This window comes from Rhinolophus sinicus, chromosome 14 (assembly GCF_057876585.1).
Source record: "Rhinolophus sinicus isolate RSI-liver-muscle chromosome 14, RSI-T2T, whole genome shotgun sequence".
NCBI classification, from domain to species: Eukaryota; Metazoa; Chordata; class Mammalia; order Chiroptera; family Rhinolophidae; genus Rhinolophus; species Rhinolophus sinicus.
The window spans coordinates 155,164,548-155,185,180 of record NC_142514.1 but is presented as its reverse complement, the minus strand read 5'-3'; the positions used below and the strand labels follow the sequence as shown (position 1 = coordinate 155,185,180).

The following is a 20,633-nucleotide window of genomic DNA, read 5'->3' as shown; positions in this document are numbered from 1 at the left end:
CACACGCAAGAATCACAGCACACGTTAAGGAAGAAACTCCAAGCAGCTACACACACACACACCCTTGCAAACGTATCTGGTATCCACTAGGAGGCGACGGCACAATCCCCCAGGAAAGGAAGGCAGGATGTGCCTGCTGGAGGTGCTGTCTGGAAGTCAGTGCTGAGGCCTGATCTCAGCAGGGTCTCCGTGTTAGCCCTTTCACCACAGGCAGCCCTGTCACTGCCCACGCTGGGGACTCGCCCGCTTCTTAGCTTATGACCTTCGCCAAGGGCTTACCTTCCCTGAACCACAGTGCGCTGCCCTCATGGCCACTCCCCTCACCTCGCAGGGTCAGGTGAGGTGAGGAGGGAATGAGCCTGCGTGGTGCTCGGCTCGCGGTGAGCAAGGACGCAAGGTGGCGATTGTACACTTTTTAAAAATAGAGGAATCCTCTGGTCAAACGAAATCTGATCTGGAACTCCACTACGTGAAACACAACAGTTGGTTTCCCTGAGCCACTGAGCTTCTGGGTTTAGTTCTGGGGGTCCCTCAGGACAGCCTGAAAGTCACAGAAGTAACCAAGGAGTCAGCTGGACCTGGGCTCCAACGCTGGCTCATCATACCCCACTGAGTGAAGCTGGGTCAGGTCAGAGCTCTGTGAGCCTTTATCGCATCTATGAGGTGCTCACTGAGCTTTACAGCTACGTGAGATCACGATGCTCAGGCCCCTGGGCACAGCGCCTGGCAAGTAGCAGGCCCTCAGGAAATGTCAGCAAACTTCCCTTCAAAACCAGAGGCATGAAGAACACACCAGGTTTCCTCATGAACCAGCATATTCAGGGGCTCCTGGGCTCATCGGATGATGAAGTCACAGGTTTGGGGCCGAGTGGCTCATTTTTGAGCGATCTGTTAAAATGCTAACTCTGGTTGCCTCCCCTGGTTACTCCCACACTCTTGAAAGACTGTCCTTCAAATGACCTCACTACACAAAGACGCGATGCCTCTTCCTGCCTTGTCTAGGCTAGTGAGATGGTGGTGCGTCTCTGGTTTCTCGCCCTGTGCAAGTTCCTGACCTCCGAGGCCTGTCATGGCTGTTACACGTGGTAGCTACAAAACAGCCGCACATTTGCCCGCTCAGCCAAATGTATGGAAATGGCAAACACTGACCGAAGCCACTGATGTGTATTGTCGCACACGTGCATGTGGTGTGTACGCCTCTGTGCCCCCGGCCCCTGGCCTACAACAGTGCTTGTGTCTCCCACTGCCCAGGACTGAAGAACGAAGAAGCCCTGGGGAACCCGGCTGCTAAACTGGTGCCCCGATTATTTAGCTGCGGGCGAGGCCTGCTCATTGCTCAGGGCGGGAGCGGAGAGCCTAGAACTTCTCAGGCTGCCTCGTGCGCAACAGTAAAACTGTCCCAAGTTCCACTTTACTGCTGAGCTCCTGATGGTAAACCCTGGGCCGAGTGAGAAGTGACGCATCTGTGCTTTCCCTCCTGTCCTGGGGCAGCAGGGACAGGCAGCCTCACGAGACCCAGGGTCACACGTGAGGGTTCCCGACGGCAGGCAGTGAGTGCCACAAGGCCGAGGCTGAGAACCTGGAATTCTAGCCAGAGGCCTGAGTCTTGAAGGTTTCCTTTTATGACTTTGGGCAAGTCACTGACTCTCTTCTGAGACTCAGTTTTTCTCTTTTGAAAAGTGGAGACAAACAAGTCTCTAAGTTCCAGGACTGATGCAAGGCGTGAACCAAATAGAAGAGTGTTTTGTACACTGTCAAGTGCTACACACACGTATGCTTCCATCTCTTTGCACTCACTGCGCTAAGCACATTACAATCACGATTTCCTTTAACCCTGGCAACAATTCTTTGTGGCAGAGTACTAGTCTCCTTTTCTATCGACGAACGCACTATGGACAGAGGAGCTAAATGACTTGCCTGTGGTCACACAGCTAAGAGGTGGCAGAGCCAGGATTGACAGCCAAGTCTGTCCCTATACTGAGCTAGGGGCGTCACAGGGGAGGGGCTGTGACCTCACGTCCGTCAGATTTCTGAAGGAAGAGATAAAGACGAGTCATCCAGTTACTAGAATACCCCTCATTTGGAGGCGGCCAGCGGCCAGTGTGCTTCTCACCTGGAGTCCTTCTCTGACGGCTTCCAGGAGATAGGGGATGATTGAATAATTCCACAAGTCGGTGAACCACACTCTGGAGCCATCCACGTCGATGGGGCACGACAGGAAGAGGCGGGGACCTGCGACCACAGTGAATATCAGTCAGAGCTGATTGGGGGTGTCAGGAGAAGCCACGGGCCAAGCATCCCCCATAGGAGGGACCCTGGATTTCCTGAGCGACAGCAGAAATACCACCTACCGGCTGGTGGGCACAGAGCAGCACACTTGGGCTCCGTAACCCCACCCTGGGACCTCTCTTGCCCAGGAAATTAGCCAAAAGAGAGGAAAGGCTTTATGGGAAAGATGTGCACTGTGGTGTTATTAATCCTGACCTTTGAAAATGCAAACACACTAAATGTCCAAGAGAACAGAAATGGTTAAGTGAATGATGGTACACCCACATTTGCTTATTTGTCAGCCTTTAAAAATAATTATAAAACAGGAGTAGCAACACAGAATGCTCGTGAGACAATGTGAAGTGAAAAAGAAAAGCACACACTGTATGGATACTGTCATAGCAGCTATGAAACGTCTGTGTATGGACAAGCGCAGAAACAATAAGCTCAAACTAAAATGATTTTATCAGGATAGTGGATGACCAACGATCCCCCCCCCCACTCCGGTTCTAAATCCTGACGCTTCAGGAATGTCGATAACATTTTATTTTATTTTCAGGCAAAGCTAATTCCACAGGGTGGTTTTCCACTTGGGGGAGCCTTGGGTGGGGGCTCTTCACTGAGCTGGCAGTGTCTGCATCAGCCCCAGCTAGACAAGCTCTCACTGCCGATCAGCCCCAGTGCCCTGGGCAGGGCGAGAGGGGAGGAGACACAGCAGTGGATGACTGGCTGTCTGGGGTCTGTCTTGGGCTATTGTCCCTTTGCCTCTGTCTCTGTCGGCACGGACAGTACAGTGTCAAGCTGACTTGTGCCTGCAAAGTGTTGTTCCGGCCAGGGTCCCAGGACACTCTCTGAGGAGGCCAGAGTTCCAGGAGCTCTCGCGAGCCAGCCGACCTGCCTGCTCTCGCCTAGCCTCCCACCTACCTATGGTGACGTCCGAGGAGCTGTGAGCCTCCAGGAAGCGGTTGAGGTGATGCCAGACCTTGGGAATCCAGTCGATGATTTTTACCAGCTCCACATTCCGCACCCGCCCACTGATCTCCGTTTCCATGAGTTTCCGCCTCAAGAACCGGCCAAGGAAACCTTTCACGGGCTCTGTGTGGTTGGCACAAAGCACCCACCTGGGGGAAGTCAGGAATGCTTTTCAATGATGAGGACAGTGATAAAAATGATAGCTAACCTCAAGATTCAAAGACATTAGAAATGGAAGGAGTATATGCTAATTAACACTAAAATAGGATTCATGATGCATCAAACTGCCAAGTATATTAACTCACAACTCCTCCTGGCAACACCGTGATGCAGATATTATCACCAACCCCATTTTACAGATAGAACCCCTGAGGCACAGACAGGTTATGTAACTTGTCTGAGATCAAATAGCTAGTTAATAGAAGAGCTAAGATTAGAACCAAAACAATCCGGCTCCAAGGTCTGAGCTTTAACCACTGAACTGACTGTGCTTATATCAGGCCCTGTGCTGGGCTATGTAGCGGTAACAATGCTGAAGTCACATGTGTCCCTGTTCCCCAGGAGCTGACTGTCCTGTGGAAGAGGCAGAGAAACAAACAGAGGAGTGAGGCCTGATGAAGCCCGGGGAATCAGGGAGGGCTAACTAGAGTAGGGGATATCTGGGCTGAGACTGGAAGAACGGATGGGGCAGCCCCATAAGGAAAGGCAAGAACAGGCGGGCTGGGTAGGGGGTGGAGAACTCCCTGTAGCGTTTGCAGAGGCATGAGAAATAGTGTAGGGAGTTTGGGGAAACTGCCAGAGGTTCAGTATAACCAGACTTTAGACTTGACCTGCCAACATAAGGAGTCTGGATTCTATTCTGGAGGCAATGGGGAGCCACTGAAGACTAGAAGCAGGAGGGATTATGGTCAGATCTGAATTCTAGGCTGCTCACTCCGGCCGCCATTGGCACAGAGGATGGGGGCCAAGCCGCGTGCAGGAACGCTGGTTAGAAATGACCTCAGGAGTGCCCTGCGAGACGATGTGGCCATGACGAGGGTGCGGGGAGGGGAAAGGAGGATGTGAGGAATGTTTAGGAGAAAGCGTGGACAGGACGGGGACAGCGGGATGCAGAGGAGCCATGGTCCTAGTGGCCTGGACGAGCGGACATGTCTCTGATAATGACGATTCAGGCCACTTTCAATAGATCGCCCTCAGAGATGCCTGCAGAGTGGCCAGTGAAAATGAGCCAGGGTCCCACCCCAGGAAAGGGCTTCCCACCCTCATCGAAGGGCCCAGCAGGAGAGGGGGAGGAGGGGAATCAGCTGGGAGTCAGGAGAGGCAAAGGGAGTGTATGAATGGCAAGGCAAGCGACAACGTACCCAGACACAACTGAGGGGACCGGTCCTTCCCACCCCTCAGCAGCGGGGAGCCCCAGTATGTGCTGGGGCAGAAGGACGCATAGCAGTTGAAACTCAGAGGCCCACAGACCCACATTCAGACAACTTTCATTGCTCATGTCCACGTGGGCCAGAGCGACGTGCCCCGGGGGACGTGTAGGGGAGGCACGTCCCTGCCCAGAGCTGCCTCCCTGACTCTGCTACCCCAGGAATCAGAGGCAAAGAGACCTGGGTTCAAAAGTCTCAGCTCTGCCACTGATCAGCTGTGTGCCCTCACACGACTCACTTAATTCTTCCAGCCTCAGTCTCCCCATTTGTCAGCCGAGAATGAGAAATGTAACGACTAGCGGCTGTTGTGAGAATTAAATGAGCTCAGCCGGGAAAAACCTGGCATGTCACAGGTACTCACAAAGTGACACCTTACCTGAAGTTGTGATGAAGCTGCAGGTTGGGAGTAGAAGAGGTAGCCTGGTTCATTGTGCCAATTATGTAAGGGCTATGGGGGAGTGAAGGAAAAGACAGCCTGGTGAGTCAAAGCTACGCCTGAAAACGGGGCACTCACAGAGGCCGGCGGTGTCTGTGCGTCTAGGCTGATGGCTGGCGGCCTCCTCCACCCCCCACGCTGAGCCCGGCCACGTGTGTACATAGCTCCCTGTGCAGCACCCGTCACCTGGTGGCCCTCCTCCTGAGGACCATGAGGTCTGGAGCCGGCCTTTACCATTTATGGTCCTTGCAGTTGAGCAGCCCATTGAAGATCTCGCCCAGAGAGCTGACGTGATGCAGGTTGTCCAGGATGATGACGAGGGGCAAGTCCACAGCGTTGTTCTCACTGGTGCACTGGTCAGCAAGGTTGGACAGGTACTGGCGCAATTCCTGCAAACACCACCGGGGACGAACAAGTGGGTGAATGTACCCGACGACCACGTATATGCTCACAGCCTTCACTTCGCCCAGGCCACGTAGGCGGCAAGGCCTTTCACATGCTGTGCACCGGCCTGCTACAGGGGCTTGGTTTGCAGCTCAAGGGATGCAGGGTGGACAGGGGCACAGGAAAGCTTGCGTCCTGCCTTTGGGAATATACTAGGTAACAGAAAACTTTCAGCCCAGGGCAAGAGCATAGCACTGTGGAGGGTGCCCAGGCCTGGTTCTATATCTCTGCTTTACCGCTTCTCTACAAGCGTTGTCATTTTTCTTGATATTCCTTATTGTGCCAACCTTCCAGGAAGGTCCTGAGGGCAGGTGCCTAATCCATCTCTGGAAAAGCTATTCTCGCCCTGTCTAAGCACCTGCCTGAGAGCTGTTTCTACAGAAGCCCTTGATGAATCAATATAGCAGGGGACCTCCCCCACACAAGTACTTCTGATTGGTGCTGTGGCAGACACACAGCCAACACTGCAAAGGAGATTGGTCTACACACACAGGAGGCCTTGGAAGGTCTGGTTAAAAGGGTAAGCTTTGGATTTAACTGTGAAGAATGCCTGGGGGGTTGGCTGGAGCTGGGGCTGGATGAAGCCTAGTACGGCTGGGTAAGGGCTGACACGGTGAGTTGAGGACCGGCCAGAGAACCCAGAACGACTGCTTGATAAAGCATCATGATAGTTGGCATGCCCTAGAGCCTGGCACGATTCTAAGCCTTACACAGATGAACTTCTGTAGCCCCACAACAACCCGGGGCACTCTGATTAGCTCCCTTTACAGCCGGGGACGCTGAGGCACATCCAACTTAGGTGACTGGCCTGAGACTGTACAGTAGCAGCATCAGGTCTGGATTGGGACTTGGGGGCTGTCTAGTGTGTGCGTTCATCACACCAGACTGTCTCGCACGCCTGTATCCACCTCCTGCACACACGTGCACGCACACACACACACGCCCCCCCTTGTAAGTGCAAATGCAGCTTGCTAGCAACAGAAAAACTTAACTTTCTAAGTTACTCGTAATTTTTCCTTCTTTTAGCCCCTCTCTATCGTGGGTTCCTGGCCTCAGCATCTTACAAGGACAGGGCTCCTGGGACTCCCTCCCTTACTCCGGCTTTCAGGGTCCAGTTGGGGAGCTGTGCTCTGCGCGAGGTGCCCAGCCAAAGGGAAAGTGAGCGGGGGCTGAAGTCTCGCCTGGGCTGGAGCCCTCGCCACCTGCTGGGGTCCTTCTCTCCCTGGTCTGGGACAGGATGTCCTCCCTCAGCTTACTGACCCAGAGGCTCCTGACAGAGGGACTGGACCACTTCTCTCAGGTCCTGCCCCATAATCATCTGAGGAACTTGTGACTGGTGCAAGCACCTAACCCACACAACCTACCGAAATAGGGATGCCAGGTGATTCCTAAGGCGGAAAAGTCATTTCCAATTCACCTGGGACCTCAGGCCCCTTTGCAGAGGGCTGGGCAAAGCTAATTATCCATCAACTCCACTGGATGAATAATGAACAGGTGTGAGAAAACCCTGCACAACCCTCGGCTGGGACTAGGTCAGATGGTCCAAAAAGTTCCATCTCTCCCTGTGAAGCAGGATTGAGCCTATTTGCTGGCTCCAGAGTCCAAGGCTTCAACCTGAGCTCCAGTCCATGGCTCAGTACCATCTGAGTGGTCTTAGACACATGGTCACCTGCCTGCAGCCTCAGTTTCCTCCTCTGTGAAATGGGGATAGCACAGGTGGTCTGTTTGCTGTCATGGGGACAAGCAGTCTGTAAATGTGAGCTGTTGTTATTATCGTTATTGTTGTTCCACAAAAGGGGGTTTCATGTTGAAAAAACAATAGCAACTCTAGGCACATGACGAATTCTTGGTAAATTGAAGTGGATGCATCTGGAGTGATAGGACTCCTCAGCTCATAGTCAGGTAGTAAGAAACGTAAGCACAGCTTACAGATGGAATTTCTGGCTGGAAGTTTGGGGTCAAAGCCTCCCCTTTTGCTAGCCCCCCTGGGACCTCCTTCACGGGCTTTTATAACCACCAAAGGAGAGTGTACAGGGAATGCTGTTTTCCCATTAGGGTGGGACGGCACCCACCTGTCTTAGAGGAAACGTGGCCCCTGGCTGAGCAGCCGCCTCTGGAGGAACCCCTCACCTTGCTGGACTTGTGGTCCACGTTGAAGGTGGCGATGACCCCATCTGTCAGCTCCCGTCCCTCCCGAAGCACCAGGTACTCTGACAGCCGGTTGGCCAGGTAGGTTTTGCCAGTGCCGCTGGGGCCGGAGAGAATGATCCGCCGGTGTTCTACCAGCAGGGAGACATAGCGCTGCAGGATGGGCTTGGGGATAAGCGACTCGAACACCAGCGAGTCCAGGCTGTTTTCTGCGAGCCCTGCATGTGACAGACAGGAAATGTTCAAAGTCCAGTAGAAAGGGGAGCTCTGTGCTTGCCCACCTGGAAGTGCCACTACATGAAGCCATCCCTTCTCCTGGAAGGTCCAGTCATCTGGGATCCTGCCCACCCAGGTACACGGGAGACGAAGAGCAAACTGCCACTCCCTGCTCATCAGCACTGTGTAGTCTGTCACAAATCAGAGGACTTTCCCAGGCTCCACTAACCTTCCACATCCAGACCCCTCGTCCTAGTCTGTCCTCTACAGAAGTCCTAAGACTCTGGGCTCTGCTTCCCTGTCTGGATCTGCCACACTGATGGTGTCTGCCCAGATCAAACCCGAGTCTCCCGTATCTGCCAGCACCCTAGGGGTCTTTCCTCACCATGCTCTGTCCTGCATGCCAGCCTCCACTGCTGCCCACACTCAGAGGTAGCACTTTTCTCTTTAAAATGAGCAAATGCAAGGGAGGACCATGTGACTTGGGGATGTGACTACTGGCAGACCTGGGCTGAAATGCCACCGACCGCTGAGACCTGTGAGCCTCAGCAACATCAAGAGGAAACTCATCTGTCCCCTTTCCTACCCGGGACAACTCCATTAATCAAAGCTGTTGGCCTTAAAAGAGCTGGGTTCTTGGTATTCCTCCCAAGAGAACATCCATCCAAGGTTACTTGTCCAGAACCTAAAGTAATTCTGTTAAAAACTCACCTCAAGAAAGCCAGTCTGTGTACATAAAAGATAAACGGAAGAGCATTTATTGTTTTATAATTGCATCTTCCTTCCACATAATTATTTATCGCAAACAGACCCCAGTAATGCATTTATATGCTTGTTTCTAATTCTCCCCCAACTAAGAATAGCCCCTAGATGCAGTGACTGTTCCAGAATGATCATGAAGGTGCCCAAATGACTCACCTTCTAGGTACAGGCCTAAGTCTTTCCTAGTCCTGAGCTCAGTATAGCCCACGCTGGCTCAAACCTCAATGCAAAGTATGGAGCTCAGGATCTCTAGTCTAAATAACAACAACGGAGGAAAAAACACCAACACCTCTCTCTACCTATATGTTGCTGTTTGGGCCTTTTGCCATAAAACCCCCAGGGAGTGACGACTTTGCAGACAAACTCACTTCAGAGCATGCCACGTCACCCCACCCCCTCCATACCACTGAACAGAACCATCTGCAGCTCACGAACCTCTTTCAACTCACACCCTTGAATGGTTTTGAGTGCCTTGAAGGTGTAAGTTTCAAGCACTTCGGGGAAAACAGAAGAGTCAGGTACCACTTAACAAGAAACCTGAGCTTATCGCTAGAGATGCTAAATCAACGTGATATGCTGACAGCAGCAACAGACCAGCTCTGTGGTGGGATGGCAGTTCCACCAGAGGCAGATAATCTTGTCACTGTTTCTACAGAGGTTTGGTTTGGTCTCAGCAATGGGTCACTCTTTTACCCCTCAGTGCTTGCAATGCTCACTTGTAAGTGACAACGCACACTCATCAGCGTGGATGAAATGCAACGTAAGCCCATGACGTATGAGGCTTTCCTTAAAAGGTTCTTGGAGCCGCTACCCCATTCTCCTTCCCCTCGTCCCAGAATTTTTCTTTCTGATGGTTCAAGTGGGGTTGACTCAGCCCCTTCGTCCACCAAAGGGGTGGGCTAATTAATGACAGGCTAGTCACACCTGTGAGTCTCCCTGGTCACAGTGATTGATTCACTGATGGGCGTTTGGCTCACGGTGGGCCAGAATCACCCCTAAGGATTCTCTGTCACAGTTTTCCAGAAAGACATTCTCTTTCTTTTAGGTTCCTAAGCTAGAAAGAGGAATGAGGGGACCAGGGCCGTTTCATGTGTAGAGCGCTCAACACTAAGCAAAGCTGAGGTAGGCTTTGGACCTGATGGCACTACCAACACAACTGGATCCAGCTGTGTTTGAAGCATATTCCTGGATTTTCCAGGCACACGAGCCTATACGTTTCCTTTCTCGCTAAAGGCGTTTTGAGTAGGTGTCTGTCACTTGCAACCGAGGTCACAATTGGGGAATTTAACTTGCCAACCAGATAAGGCTCCATGTGAGGTTTAGGCAGTTCCTCACCCCTCATCACAAGCAGAGTGAGATCTCGATTCCTGCTGATAAAGGAATGCTGTGGTCCTTTTGGAAAACCTACCAATCGGGAAACAACTTGCACCAAACAACCCCACAATCGCACTGTTACACTACAGTTCAGATCAGTGCCTTCCGGGGAAGTAAGAAACGGGACAACCCAAAGGTTGTGCGTAGTATGGCGTTTATTAGTCCACGCTTTAGATGGTTCATAAAATAAAGGAAAAAGGGGTTTTGCGGTCAAATACGTTTGTGTTAGACTGGATGAAACAGCCTTCTGAACAGTGGGAGTTGGGATATTAAAGGACAGAGCTGTTAAAGCAGCCGTACACGCCTTTTCCCCTGCCCCACAAACCCAAACGGGGAGAACGATGCAGGATCCCAGACTTATTTGGCCACGAACTTCCCCCACCCCCAGAAAATACTTTGTGAGCCTAGCGTTCCAGGGAACACACTTTGGCCCGGGGCTTAACATCTTCGGGTGATGAGGCCATCGGAAGCTCCGGCAGCATCATGCGTGGGCAAGAGCTTTAGCAGTTCCATCAGGGTGCTCAGAGCGACGACTCTAGCCTACAGCAAATCGTGGTTTCCCCATCCGTAAAATGGGACCACGTCCAAGGCTTGCTGGCAAGAGTAATTCATTGGCACTGGTGGGGCCTCATTTTAACAGGGTTATTAAGATTCCATCATCTCAGAGTCATGAGGATAATGGGACCTATTGTTATATAATTTCAACGATAAACTGAAATTATTTGTTTCCGATGGTGGTTGCAAAAACTAAGGACGGTTTGACTTGCTGTGGTCGAAGGAAAAAAACAACAACCCACATCCATCTGCACAAACAAAACTGCAGCTACCGTGTCCTATGCCAAGTCACAACATCAAAACTGCAATTCCTGAAAGCGCCGACCTCTGCCATCGCAGCGTTACCTTTGACGGTCACGGAGATGGTGGTGTTTTCTCCCACCAGGTAGCCGCAGGGCAGAAGCTCGGGGGTCCCCGACGTGTTGCTGCGTTTGACTTCTCCAATGCTGTAGCCGAGAACACTATCTGAATTCAGCCCTAGCTGACTCACTGGGTCCACGTGAATGATGTATTCCTGGAAAAAATAAAAATAAAGACCCCATCGAAGATGTGGCTAAAAGTCTGACCATGACTCATGTTTCCATTGGGTGATTTACAATCATCGTCTCTTCTTTCTCAGTTGATGCCTGAGTTGAAATCAAGCTGTGGAATGAGGGTGGAAAGAGCTGACTTTCTATGGGGATGATATTCTACTATCACAGGCCTCTTAAAATACAGATTTATTTGGTTAGGGTGTGGAGGGGGGAGAGGGGCTGAACTCAAGCACAATTGTGAACGTTTAGTCTGGGTCAGCCAAGCACAGAAAAATTTGGCTGCTTTTCCTAAGTTCAGCTGAAGTCTTGAAGACATCAAGGCCTGTGAATGGTGTTAGAAAATTCATGAAAACGTAATTCTGACAAGAAATCTCACTATCAGCTCCGTCTTTTGGCTCAGAGCAAAGACCACACTGATGACAAATGGGGCCAAGACCCAGGGCTGCTACAAAAAAGCAGCTCTTGATCTTTAAACCGGAAAGTGTGCTTAATTTGGAAAATGTTCCCTCTTAGGTGAGTGACCAAAAGGTTTTACATCACTGAACTTGGAACGAAGGTCCATGGGCTATGAGGTGGCCCGATGACGGCTGAAGTGGAATCCCAATAATGGGCCTCTACCTTTAATGGTCTCATTTCCTCACTTGTGACACCCCCACAGGCACTTCTCGGTCCACACTGGTGTCTTTCTAATCCAAGGATATCCTGACTGTCCATGGAGAGAGAAGGCACTGGCCCAGGCAGCAGGACTGCTCTGCCCTAAACTATGCATTTTTCTGCATAGGCCACTCTATGTGGCCTGTGAAGATGATGACGGATCTTTTGTCAGAGAACAGGACTTTCTCTGTGGGAAGCTACCTGAGTCTAGATGCCAGAAAGGGACTGGAGTGTACTAGGTAAGTCAGGTTTTAAAGTCAGACTAACTCAACTAGACTAATAGCTTAGTTTTAGATTCATGACCTTGGGCAAGTGACCCAACCCCAGCTTCACTTTCCCTCACCTTTACTTGGCAAAATAATAGAACCTTCCTTACAGGCCTGGAAATAAATTGAGGTAATGTAAGGAAAGAGCTTACTAGGGTCTCTGGCACAAAAAAACGTGGGTATTAGTACTGCTTAGGGGATACGATTAATGAATACTTATGGCTGTTGACTAAACTCAAGACAATACCAAAAAGTATACCAAAAGCTTCTTTCAGACCACCTTGTGCTTCCAGGTTCATCCTGGTACTCATTAGTTATTTCTCCTGTGGCAAACACCCCCTCCAACGATGTGGTTAGAATGAATACAAAAATAACTACGCCAATGTCCTTGACACTAGCCAATAACCAGATGTCAATGTCACTTGTCGCACAAATCACAGACTGAAGTGTCAGCAAAGATGCTGGGCCAGTTGGATCAAGTCCCTCCGAAATAAAGAATGGACATCTGATGACTAAGCCCCAGAGCACATCCTCCAAAGATGCAACAAGACATAATTCTAAGGTGAAGGGAGAACTCGACATTAGCTGTTCACCGTGAGAGACTCAAATAATTGCTCAAGTTTGGAGAAATGATTCACTGGCTGACCAACCACTGCCAAGGGCAGCCAGGAACACGTTGGCCGATCAGCGGTCTTTACTTACCATCCCGTTTCTATCCTAGCAACATAAGGATGTCAGAGAGAGGCCAGGCCTGAGAAATGGCCCAGTGTAGGACACAAACCGCCCTTCCCCTTCCCTCCCTAAGCCCAGGCTCCCAAGTCAGGTAGATGGCCACAGCCGTCTCCTTGAAACACTTACTTTGAACAGCCGTCTAACCACCCCATCGAGCACATCCCACTTCGTCTTGCCACTAACTCCAATGCAGCCAATAAGAAAGAGGTGTGGTCTGGAATCCTAAGGGTAAGGAAATGTATGCAGGTGAAAAACAAGTGGATCTTTTCTGACGTAGTTTATCAAGGACTCAGATTGTCTTAGAACTCCACCAATGGTTTGAAAGGGGAATAAAAGTCCTATTTGCCTTTTTTTTTTTTTAAATAATTTTTTTGTTTTTTAATTGCAGTTGACATTTATTAGTTTCAGGATTATAACATAGTGATTAGACATTTATATAACTTACGAAGTGATCACCCCGATAAATCTCCCATTTGTTTTAATACCAGATGTAACTTAGATTGAATGCAAGAGTCTTAAATTTTCCATGCTCCATTGCTAAAACAGTAATCTGTGGGCTAGGAAGAGAGGATTTCCTCTCTGGAATCTAGAACCTTCCACTAAATGCATATCTCGCACAGTGCACAGATCACATCCCTTGCCTGGAATGCTCTCTCTTCTCCTGTCTGTCATTTCTCCCTTTCAAAACCGTGCTTACAAACTCACCTCTTCCAGGAAGCCTTCAATGATTAACACACCAGGTTCAGAGTTCACACTGCTTCAATGGTTCTGTACAAACTTATATAATGATACATTCTGTACTTATTTATTTTCAGGTATTTCTGTGTCCTTGCTAGATCTTAAACTCCTTCCGAGTCGGATATGTTTGTATTTTCTTTCTTTTTTGCTTTTTAATAATGTTTATTGCTTGTGTTCCAATTAAAAATTAAAACAAGCTTAACTCAGAAAACTAGTGCCACTCTGGGAAGTTCACAAAAAAATTTTTTCCCCATTTTTTGCATCTCTACCCACAAGCCTCTGCATAGTCGGGACTAACTAATTACATGAATTAAAGAAAACCTAGGAGAACATTTCATTCTTTTTTTTTTTAAATCTGACACGCTCATAAGGACATAGAATTAGGAGAGTGGTGGGAGCGGGGAGTTTTGTATCTAGCAATTAAGCAAAATCAGCAGAGAAAAGAGCGCTAGTCTTGCAGTGAGGTGATCTGGCCCCACCACTTCCCTTGTAACCTTAAGTAAGTGGGTCTTAGGTTTCTCAGTTGTAACATGGAGATAATAACATCTGGTCAACCAACTTCATCTGGCTTCTGCGATGATCCAGAAATGATGCACTTTTTAAAAGGGACTCATAAACTTTTGTAAAATGTAAAATCTATCTGTCTGTGTTGATGATCGTTAGAATAAAATGCATTCACAAGGAACAACTGCATTTATTACAACAATGAATGTCCCCCTTGGTAGTCCATCACAGTCAACTAGTGGAGCTCTTCATTGGATTTTTCTAGCCTAAAGTAATGTTAAAACCCCTGGCAGCTCTAAAATTCGTGGCCTGTTCCCTTCAGTGAGACTAGAGAGCCAGCCACAGAGTGGAAACCCAGGCGAAGACAAGCCTGGCTGCAGACACTGTTGTGGTGGGACCTGCAAGTCCCCGCTCTGAGACTACACTAGCATGCTGGATAGAATGCTAGGACATAACAGAAAATGGAAGGGGACTTGACATAGTGACTCATGAAGCCTTTTCCCACTTACTTGAAAGATGGTCATTCACAGCATCATTTCGATTTAATCAATGACTAAAAATCAACTTTGTCAATCCCCACTCCTACCCCAAACAGTCCCTGCTGGGGGTATGGCCTCCTTAGGCTCTGGAAGAGAACAGGAACTACTCAGCAAACTCCGGCTCCCCAGCCTTGGTGAGTTGGGGCGTCCCACCGGCTTCACTACAGCCAGCTGTGTGCTCCTGGGACGTGGCCACCGCCGGCTCTGTGTCTACTCCATCGGCAGCTGCTGACAACTGGGTAGAACTTGTGCTCTTGGTCAGCGTCTTTCTGCTAAATGTGACCTGCCTTTGAAGTGCTTTGCAGATACATTAAACTCAGCAAAACCACTGCTGACTGATTTTAGTGTTTAGTTAGTTGCGTGGAAGTGCAATGCGGGACCATTTTTAGTACTCTTCGACTTTTCAAACACGAGAGAGGGAAGGGCTGTTTGCTGGGGATTATGGTTAGTTAAGGAAAGTGTTAGTAGTATTTCCAAATCACCTTACGCACTGAGGTGATATGGTCTGACGATGAAATCACTAAGCTAGGTAGTTCTACCTGGGGAAGGGACAGGCAGAGCAGGGAAAGGGATCCAACTAACCTCCTTCCACTTCATTTCCTCCTGAAAGCTGACAACTATCTTAACATGCCTGCCTCCTTCCTTCCGAGCCGAGCATTCACCAGTGTCATCCAGCAACATGTCTGCGAATGGAAAACATCAACAGCCTTAGGCACATGGGGACAGCAAAGCTGGCTTCCTGACACCCCTGCTGCTTGTTGGCACAGCAGCAGGAAAAACCAGGTGTCGGGGTGTGAGGGAAGTGGGGGAGGTAGGGGAAGGGGAAGGGCAGAATGGAGGATGCAACCACAGAAACCAATGGTGGATCAACCAAGGAACCAGCAGGCTGACGATGTACTTTGCCAAATGGAAGTGCAAGGGAGAGACTAAACCAAAACAATAGCAACAGCAGCATCATGGATAAGAAACCAAAGCGTCAGCCTCAGTGTGCTTATAAAGAAAACCTAGATCATGTTCGCTAATTACTGCACCAGCCTGGAATCCAGCCTCAAGGCAGGAAGATCACAGACCAAGCCATTGCCCCAAGTGGGACCTGCTGCCATGGGGTTTCTATGCAGCATTCAGCTTGCAGGTCAGCCTCTTAAAATGGATCAAACAGAACTCAGCATGGTGGGCGAGGGGATCCAAGCTCATGACTTGGAGAACTTGGTGTGCTGGAGCGAAGCATGACAGCAGTCTTACGGCTGGGCTCATGTTGGTAGCAGACGCACACCCAGACACACACACACCCCAAGTGCACGCACGCCTGTTGCCTCTCCATTAGATCTGTTGATTTGCTTCTCTTGGGGCTCTGGGTTAGAGACGGGAGTACCAGCTGCAGGCCCTGTCCTGCCCCCAGCCCAGTGACACCACTCACCCAGACTGGTGGACTCAGTGAGGTTTAGACTGTGCTGTGAGAGGCCCATGGACTGCCTCGGGGAGGCAGAGAGGGACAGCTGGGAGGGCGCCCGGCTGCAGCCACTGCCTTGAGACTCCGACTTCAGCCGGTCGTTCTCAGCCTTCAGCTTCTCTATCTCACTCTGCGAAGAGGAAGAGAGACACTCATTTACCATGTGGACAGAATGCAAACAAGCCTTTTCTGGAGGAGGGATGTGAAAGTCGCTTGCAGGGGTCAAGTGGGTAGTTCAGCTGAGGCAGAGTAAGTCACACTATCAACAGTGTTTGCTGCCTTTGCTGTATACACGCGGCCTGTCGGCTGGGCTGGGTCCGTCCGTTCAGAGCTGGCCTTGGGAAAGTCCTCAGAAATGGGGCTCAGAGTCTGAGTCGCAAGCGGAAAGGTATCTTATCTAAGAGGTTTGAGCAACTCTGGGTTTGACAGGTTCCTTACCGCAGGACTTCTCAGAACCATTAATGAACTGCTATGCACTGTGAATCTGAGAGGAGCACAGAGGGGGCATTTCCCAAATGTATTTCACCAAGGAGCTTGACTTTCACAGTTTCCCATGAAAGGAGTGTTCCAGGGAACATCCTTTGGAAAATACTGCTCTCCAGTGAGGTCCCATTTAGAACTCGCCAGGGGTCTTTCATTCTATGAATATTCATGAAGAACCTATTTGTTAAGCACTGGTGCTACATCCAGAGAAAGCGATGCAGAGAGAGAATAGCTCAGAAGACTTAAATGCCTTCAACCTACGGCAGAAGGTGAGAGGGGCTAGAAGAACAAATCTACAGGAATTCAGACGAGGGCACTAACTCTTCCAGCTGCAGGCCTTGGAAAGGCGTTGCAGAGGAAGAGGCATCAGACAGAGCCTTGAGGGAAGGGTCCCATTTGGATGTGCAGAAGGATATCCTGGTGGAGAAACAATACGAAAGAGAAATTCCTGGGCCTGCAAAGGGAGCGGTCAGTGGCTCCCTCTGGCTGGTGAGAAGAGTCTGGCCTGTGGCGGAGGGCGGGGGGTGGATTAAGAGCACAAAGGATCCTGTGAAGGCCTTGAAGGACACCTGAAGGACACACAAGAGGCAACAGCAGAGCCACTGCAAGTGTTGCACCAAGGAAGGAGGGGATGGTTACTCTTATACTTTCATAAGACTGGTCTTTGAGCAATATGTGGGAGGGCCTGCAAAGAGAACGAGGCTCCCAGAGCAGAGGGCTGCCCGCAGGTTCTGCTGCAGCCTCAGGGCATGGCAGAGGGCAGCCTTCTGACGCAGCTTCCCAGACAGCCTCGTGTTTCACCCTCGCTCCTGGGCTCTCACCTGCATTCTGTTCATGGCCTCCCGGAGTTGGTCCAGCTGATGGGCAGAGCTGAGGGCTTCTAGGCGGATGTCTGTCAGTTTCATCTCCTTGTCTCTCAGCTCATTTCGGAGCTGCATGACTGTCTCGGCTTCACTATCCATGCACTCTGAAATTCTAGGGAAAAAGGAATGTTACTGACGAAGGCAGCTCTGAGTTCATCTCCTTTCACTCCTCCACTGACCACAGGCCCATGTCCATTGTGGGGTTTATTCATCAAAAACCCTGTGGAACCAGCTGCCCGGTGCTTCCTGGAGTTGACAATATCAAAGGCACCTAAAATTCACAGATTTTACTGCTTCTCTGCACTCTCTTTGCAGAGCTGTGGCAATCAGAGTGGCTACAGTGCACCTTTCAGCAAAATTCCAACAATTAACAGGAGCCAGCAAAAGGGAGTAGTAACCTCAGGGGTTTGAAACCTCCCCCCACAGTGTGTACACAGCTGGGCCCCTATAATGACACCACATGGCCCTTGAGATCTAAACCCACTCAGAGAAACAAGGTCAACTGTCTGTTTTAAAGATTAGGCACTCCAGGATCAAAGAACCGAGTGGTGATTTTTATTTGCCAAAAAGGGAACGAAACCTAATTATACAGGTGGAAGGAGTTAGTCTGTTTCTGGTCACATTCTAAAACCCATTCTCCTAAGTGTCTAGAGAAGAACATTCTTTCATTTCCCCACCTCCCAAGCTGCTTAATAGGCTCAAGGCAAGGAAGAGATACATGTCAGGTAGTTAGAGAGCCAGGAGAATGATGTGACACGGAGGCCAAAGTTTTATCTGAAAAGTGTGCTCCAGCATCGCGAGCTGTCTTCCTTCCCTAGCTGCACCCCAGATCAGTGGACGGCGGCACCTGCTGAATTCCTCTTTCTTAAAGAGGTGGTCCTTCTAGGCTGGGTTCATTATTTGATTTACTTGAGTTTGCTCTTCAGATACCTGGCAAGACTGCACCAAGTGGTAGATCATAACAGTCAAGATGAATCGTAATGTTAGAAAAAGTGGTTCTAGTAACAAGTTGTGTTGATGTTAAAGATCTTAGAATCTGGAGTGAGGGGTGATCCAGAACAGGAAGCTTTGGCTTTCTTGGGCTGAAGACAAAAACAAACAAACACCCCCACCCCAAGTTCCTCAAGTTACAAAGCTCAAGCTGATTATCTCTGAAAGGCATGGTGAGCAGGAGGTCGCTGTGGAAATAATCACTAATCACGAGAGCCTGTTCTACAAAACCCATGTACTGGATTTGGGGCCCAGCAAAACCTGACCTGTAAAAGGGGCTGAGAGTGTGGAAATGTTAATTACAGAAACAAAGCCATTTACAAGTGTTAAAGAGAGATAATCGTATCTCGGGGACAGAAAGGCTAGAAGAAAAATGAACCCCTAAATAGCCAAATCTTCTTGTTGCTATTTTCTTGACCTATGCTACTTTGATTTGAGAGCTACAAAGAAAGTAACACCATCTCTTGTTTTTAGGAGTTGTCTGCTGCCAAGGAAACTTCTTTACTTCAAAATCTTCTGAAACCTCCACTGGACTCCTGAAAGTGTTATAATTATTTCCACTTCACACCTATGAGAAACTCAGGCCAACAGATTTGGGACTAAGGGATAGAGAGACAGAAATACCTTTAGAATTCAGATCATCCTGTCCCCAACCCCCACCCCCAGCTCTCTGTCCTCTGAATAGCCTGGGTTTGTAAGGTTTAACTATAGAGTCATGCTTTTTGGGGTTTGGGAGGTTTGCAGGGAGGGGGAGCTTGCAAAAAACTGGTTCTTTCTTGAGTGAGGACTATGGTTTCCTGGTTTGAAAGGAGCAGAAAGTCTGAACTAAATTCCACTGTGGCTCTCGAGTCTTAGCCAAACCATCCCTGCACGGATCTCGAAGGCTCCAATTCACTGGAGAGATTCGCACTGTGCCAGTCTGGTCTGGCTGCACTCCACAGCAAGGCACTTTGCTCCAGTCTCCTGCTTCACAGGGTCTGTACCTTTCCCCCAGAAAGCTTTCTCAGCGAGACAGACGGTATTACCTCAGCACCCACTTTGTTGAATATAGCACATGGGTTACTTTGCAAAGCTTGGCCAACGACACTACAGAGAGAAGCAAACCAAAATGAACAAAACATCTGCGTTGGGAGTAACTGCACAAAACCTTCCTGTGCTCCCTCCAAATCAGCTGGTTCTCAGAAACACACAACAGCAAGGCCACACGGGAGGGATGTCCTATAGCACAGATGACGTGGAAAACAAGGTCTTCTGCAGCCACTCCAAGTAAGTTAGTGCCTGTCCCTCTTTCCAAGGCAGAGCCTTCTGCCTTGGTCCTTCCACACTAGACTTCTGTCTTGTCGCCGATAATTTGGTTGCACTTAACAGGTCATTCCCTGCACTCAGTAGGGACACAGCACATGCTTCCCCACTTCTCGGACGAGTACCTGAAGCGACCAGATGAATCGTTTCCTACTCAGCCTCCAACACGTTATTGCAGCATACCCCCTGCGTCTTGTCCAGAAGGCAGAGCTGGTGGCATGCCTAATTTGAAGTGCCGTGGGAAACTGCCTTCCCGTATCTCCATTCCTTTCGCCCATGGGGTAGGGGGTAAGGCCTTTACTTAAGGGGTAAGGCAGAGTGTCACGACTCCTCTGCCTTTGGTTTCTTCTTTGAACTCTCTCTCACACCTACATTTGCACATTCCTACAAACCCTTCAAGGTTGGAAAGAAGTCTTTGCTCTCTGCCCACGCTTTGGAGAAGGAGACCCAAAACAAACACCTCAGTGTGCGTGGCTGCCGTGGAATGTCCGAGCGGAGCTGCTGGAGCGCCAAGAGCGTGCCCTGCCCACTCCCTGTGGGGAGAGCGGTTTGGAAGGAGAGTTCTCCTGTGGTCTCTGGGAGTCCTGCATGGCTGAGTGCATCATCACCCCTCTGTCTTCACCTCACTTGGCCACCCAGCGGTACGAGGCTCAGTTAGTATTCCTGCCTCCAAACAGTTTCTTCTCTCTGCCCCTGGGCTGCCTCCCACCGCGCTGGCTGCTCTACTTTCTCTTCCCGAACCTCCAACATCAGTGTCACAGAGCTCAGTCCTTGCCCCTCTGCCCCTCTTCCATCTCCATTCAACCCCTTGGAGAATCCCTCCAGGTGTCCAGCTTTCAATACCAGCTATGAGCCCACGACTCCCAAATCTATGTACCTCCAGGACTCTAGCCTGGCTGCATCTCCATGGAAATGTCTCCTGGGCGTCTCAAATTTAAGCACAGTACCATGTGCTTTCCACTTTTCTTCCATCCTAA

At 49.9% G+C, this 20,633-nt stretch overlaps 1 protein-coding gene across 10 annotated transcripts in view; it reads right to left on the bottom strand.

Annotated features, from left to right (window-relative positions):
* The window catches only part of NAV2 (neuron navigator 2), a 711,083-nt gene that overhangs the window by 9,803 nt on the left and 680,647 nt on the right, over positions 1 to 20,633 (bottom strand). For 9 of the 10 annotated variants that reach the window (XM_074336128.2, XM_074336124.2, XM_074336125.2 and 6 more), the window contains 10 exons: positions 17,323 to 17,476; positions 15,986 to 16,148; positions 15,151 to 15,251; positions 12,914 to 13,009; positions 10,948 to 11,116; positions 7,678 to 7,913; positions 5,338 to 5,492; positions 5,044 to 5,115; positions 3,193 to 3,389; positions 2,114 to 2,232 (listed from right to left, as the gene is read on the bottom strand). In XM_074336128.2, the coding sequence (XP_074192229.2) occupies positions 2,114 to 2,232; positions 3,193 to 3,389; positions 5,044 to 5,115; positions 5,338 to 5,492; positions 7,678 to 7,913; positions 10,948 to 11,116; positions 12,914 to 13,009; positions 15,151 to 15,251; positions 15,986 to 16,148; positions 17,323 to 17,476 (1,462 nt within the window). Of the gene's footprint in view, positions 1 to 2,113; positions 2,233 to 3,192; positions 3,390 to 5,043; positions 5,116 to 5,337; positions 5,493 to 7,677; positions 7,914 to 10,947; positions 11,117 to 12,913; positions 13,010 to 15,150; positions 15,252 to 15,985; positions 16,149 to 17,322; positions 17,477 to 20,633 lie in introns of those variants that run through there. The other variant, XR_012497554.2, reaches the window with a different exon arrangement.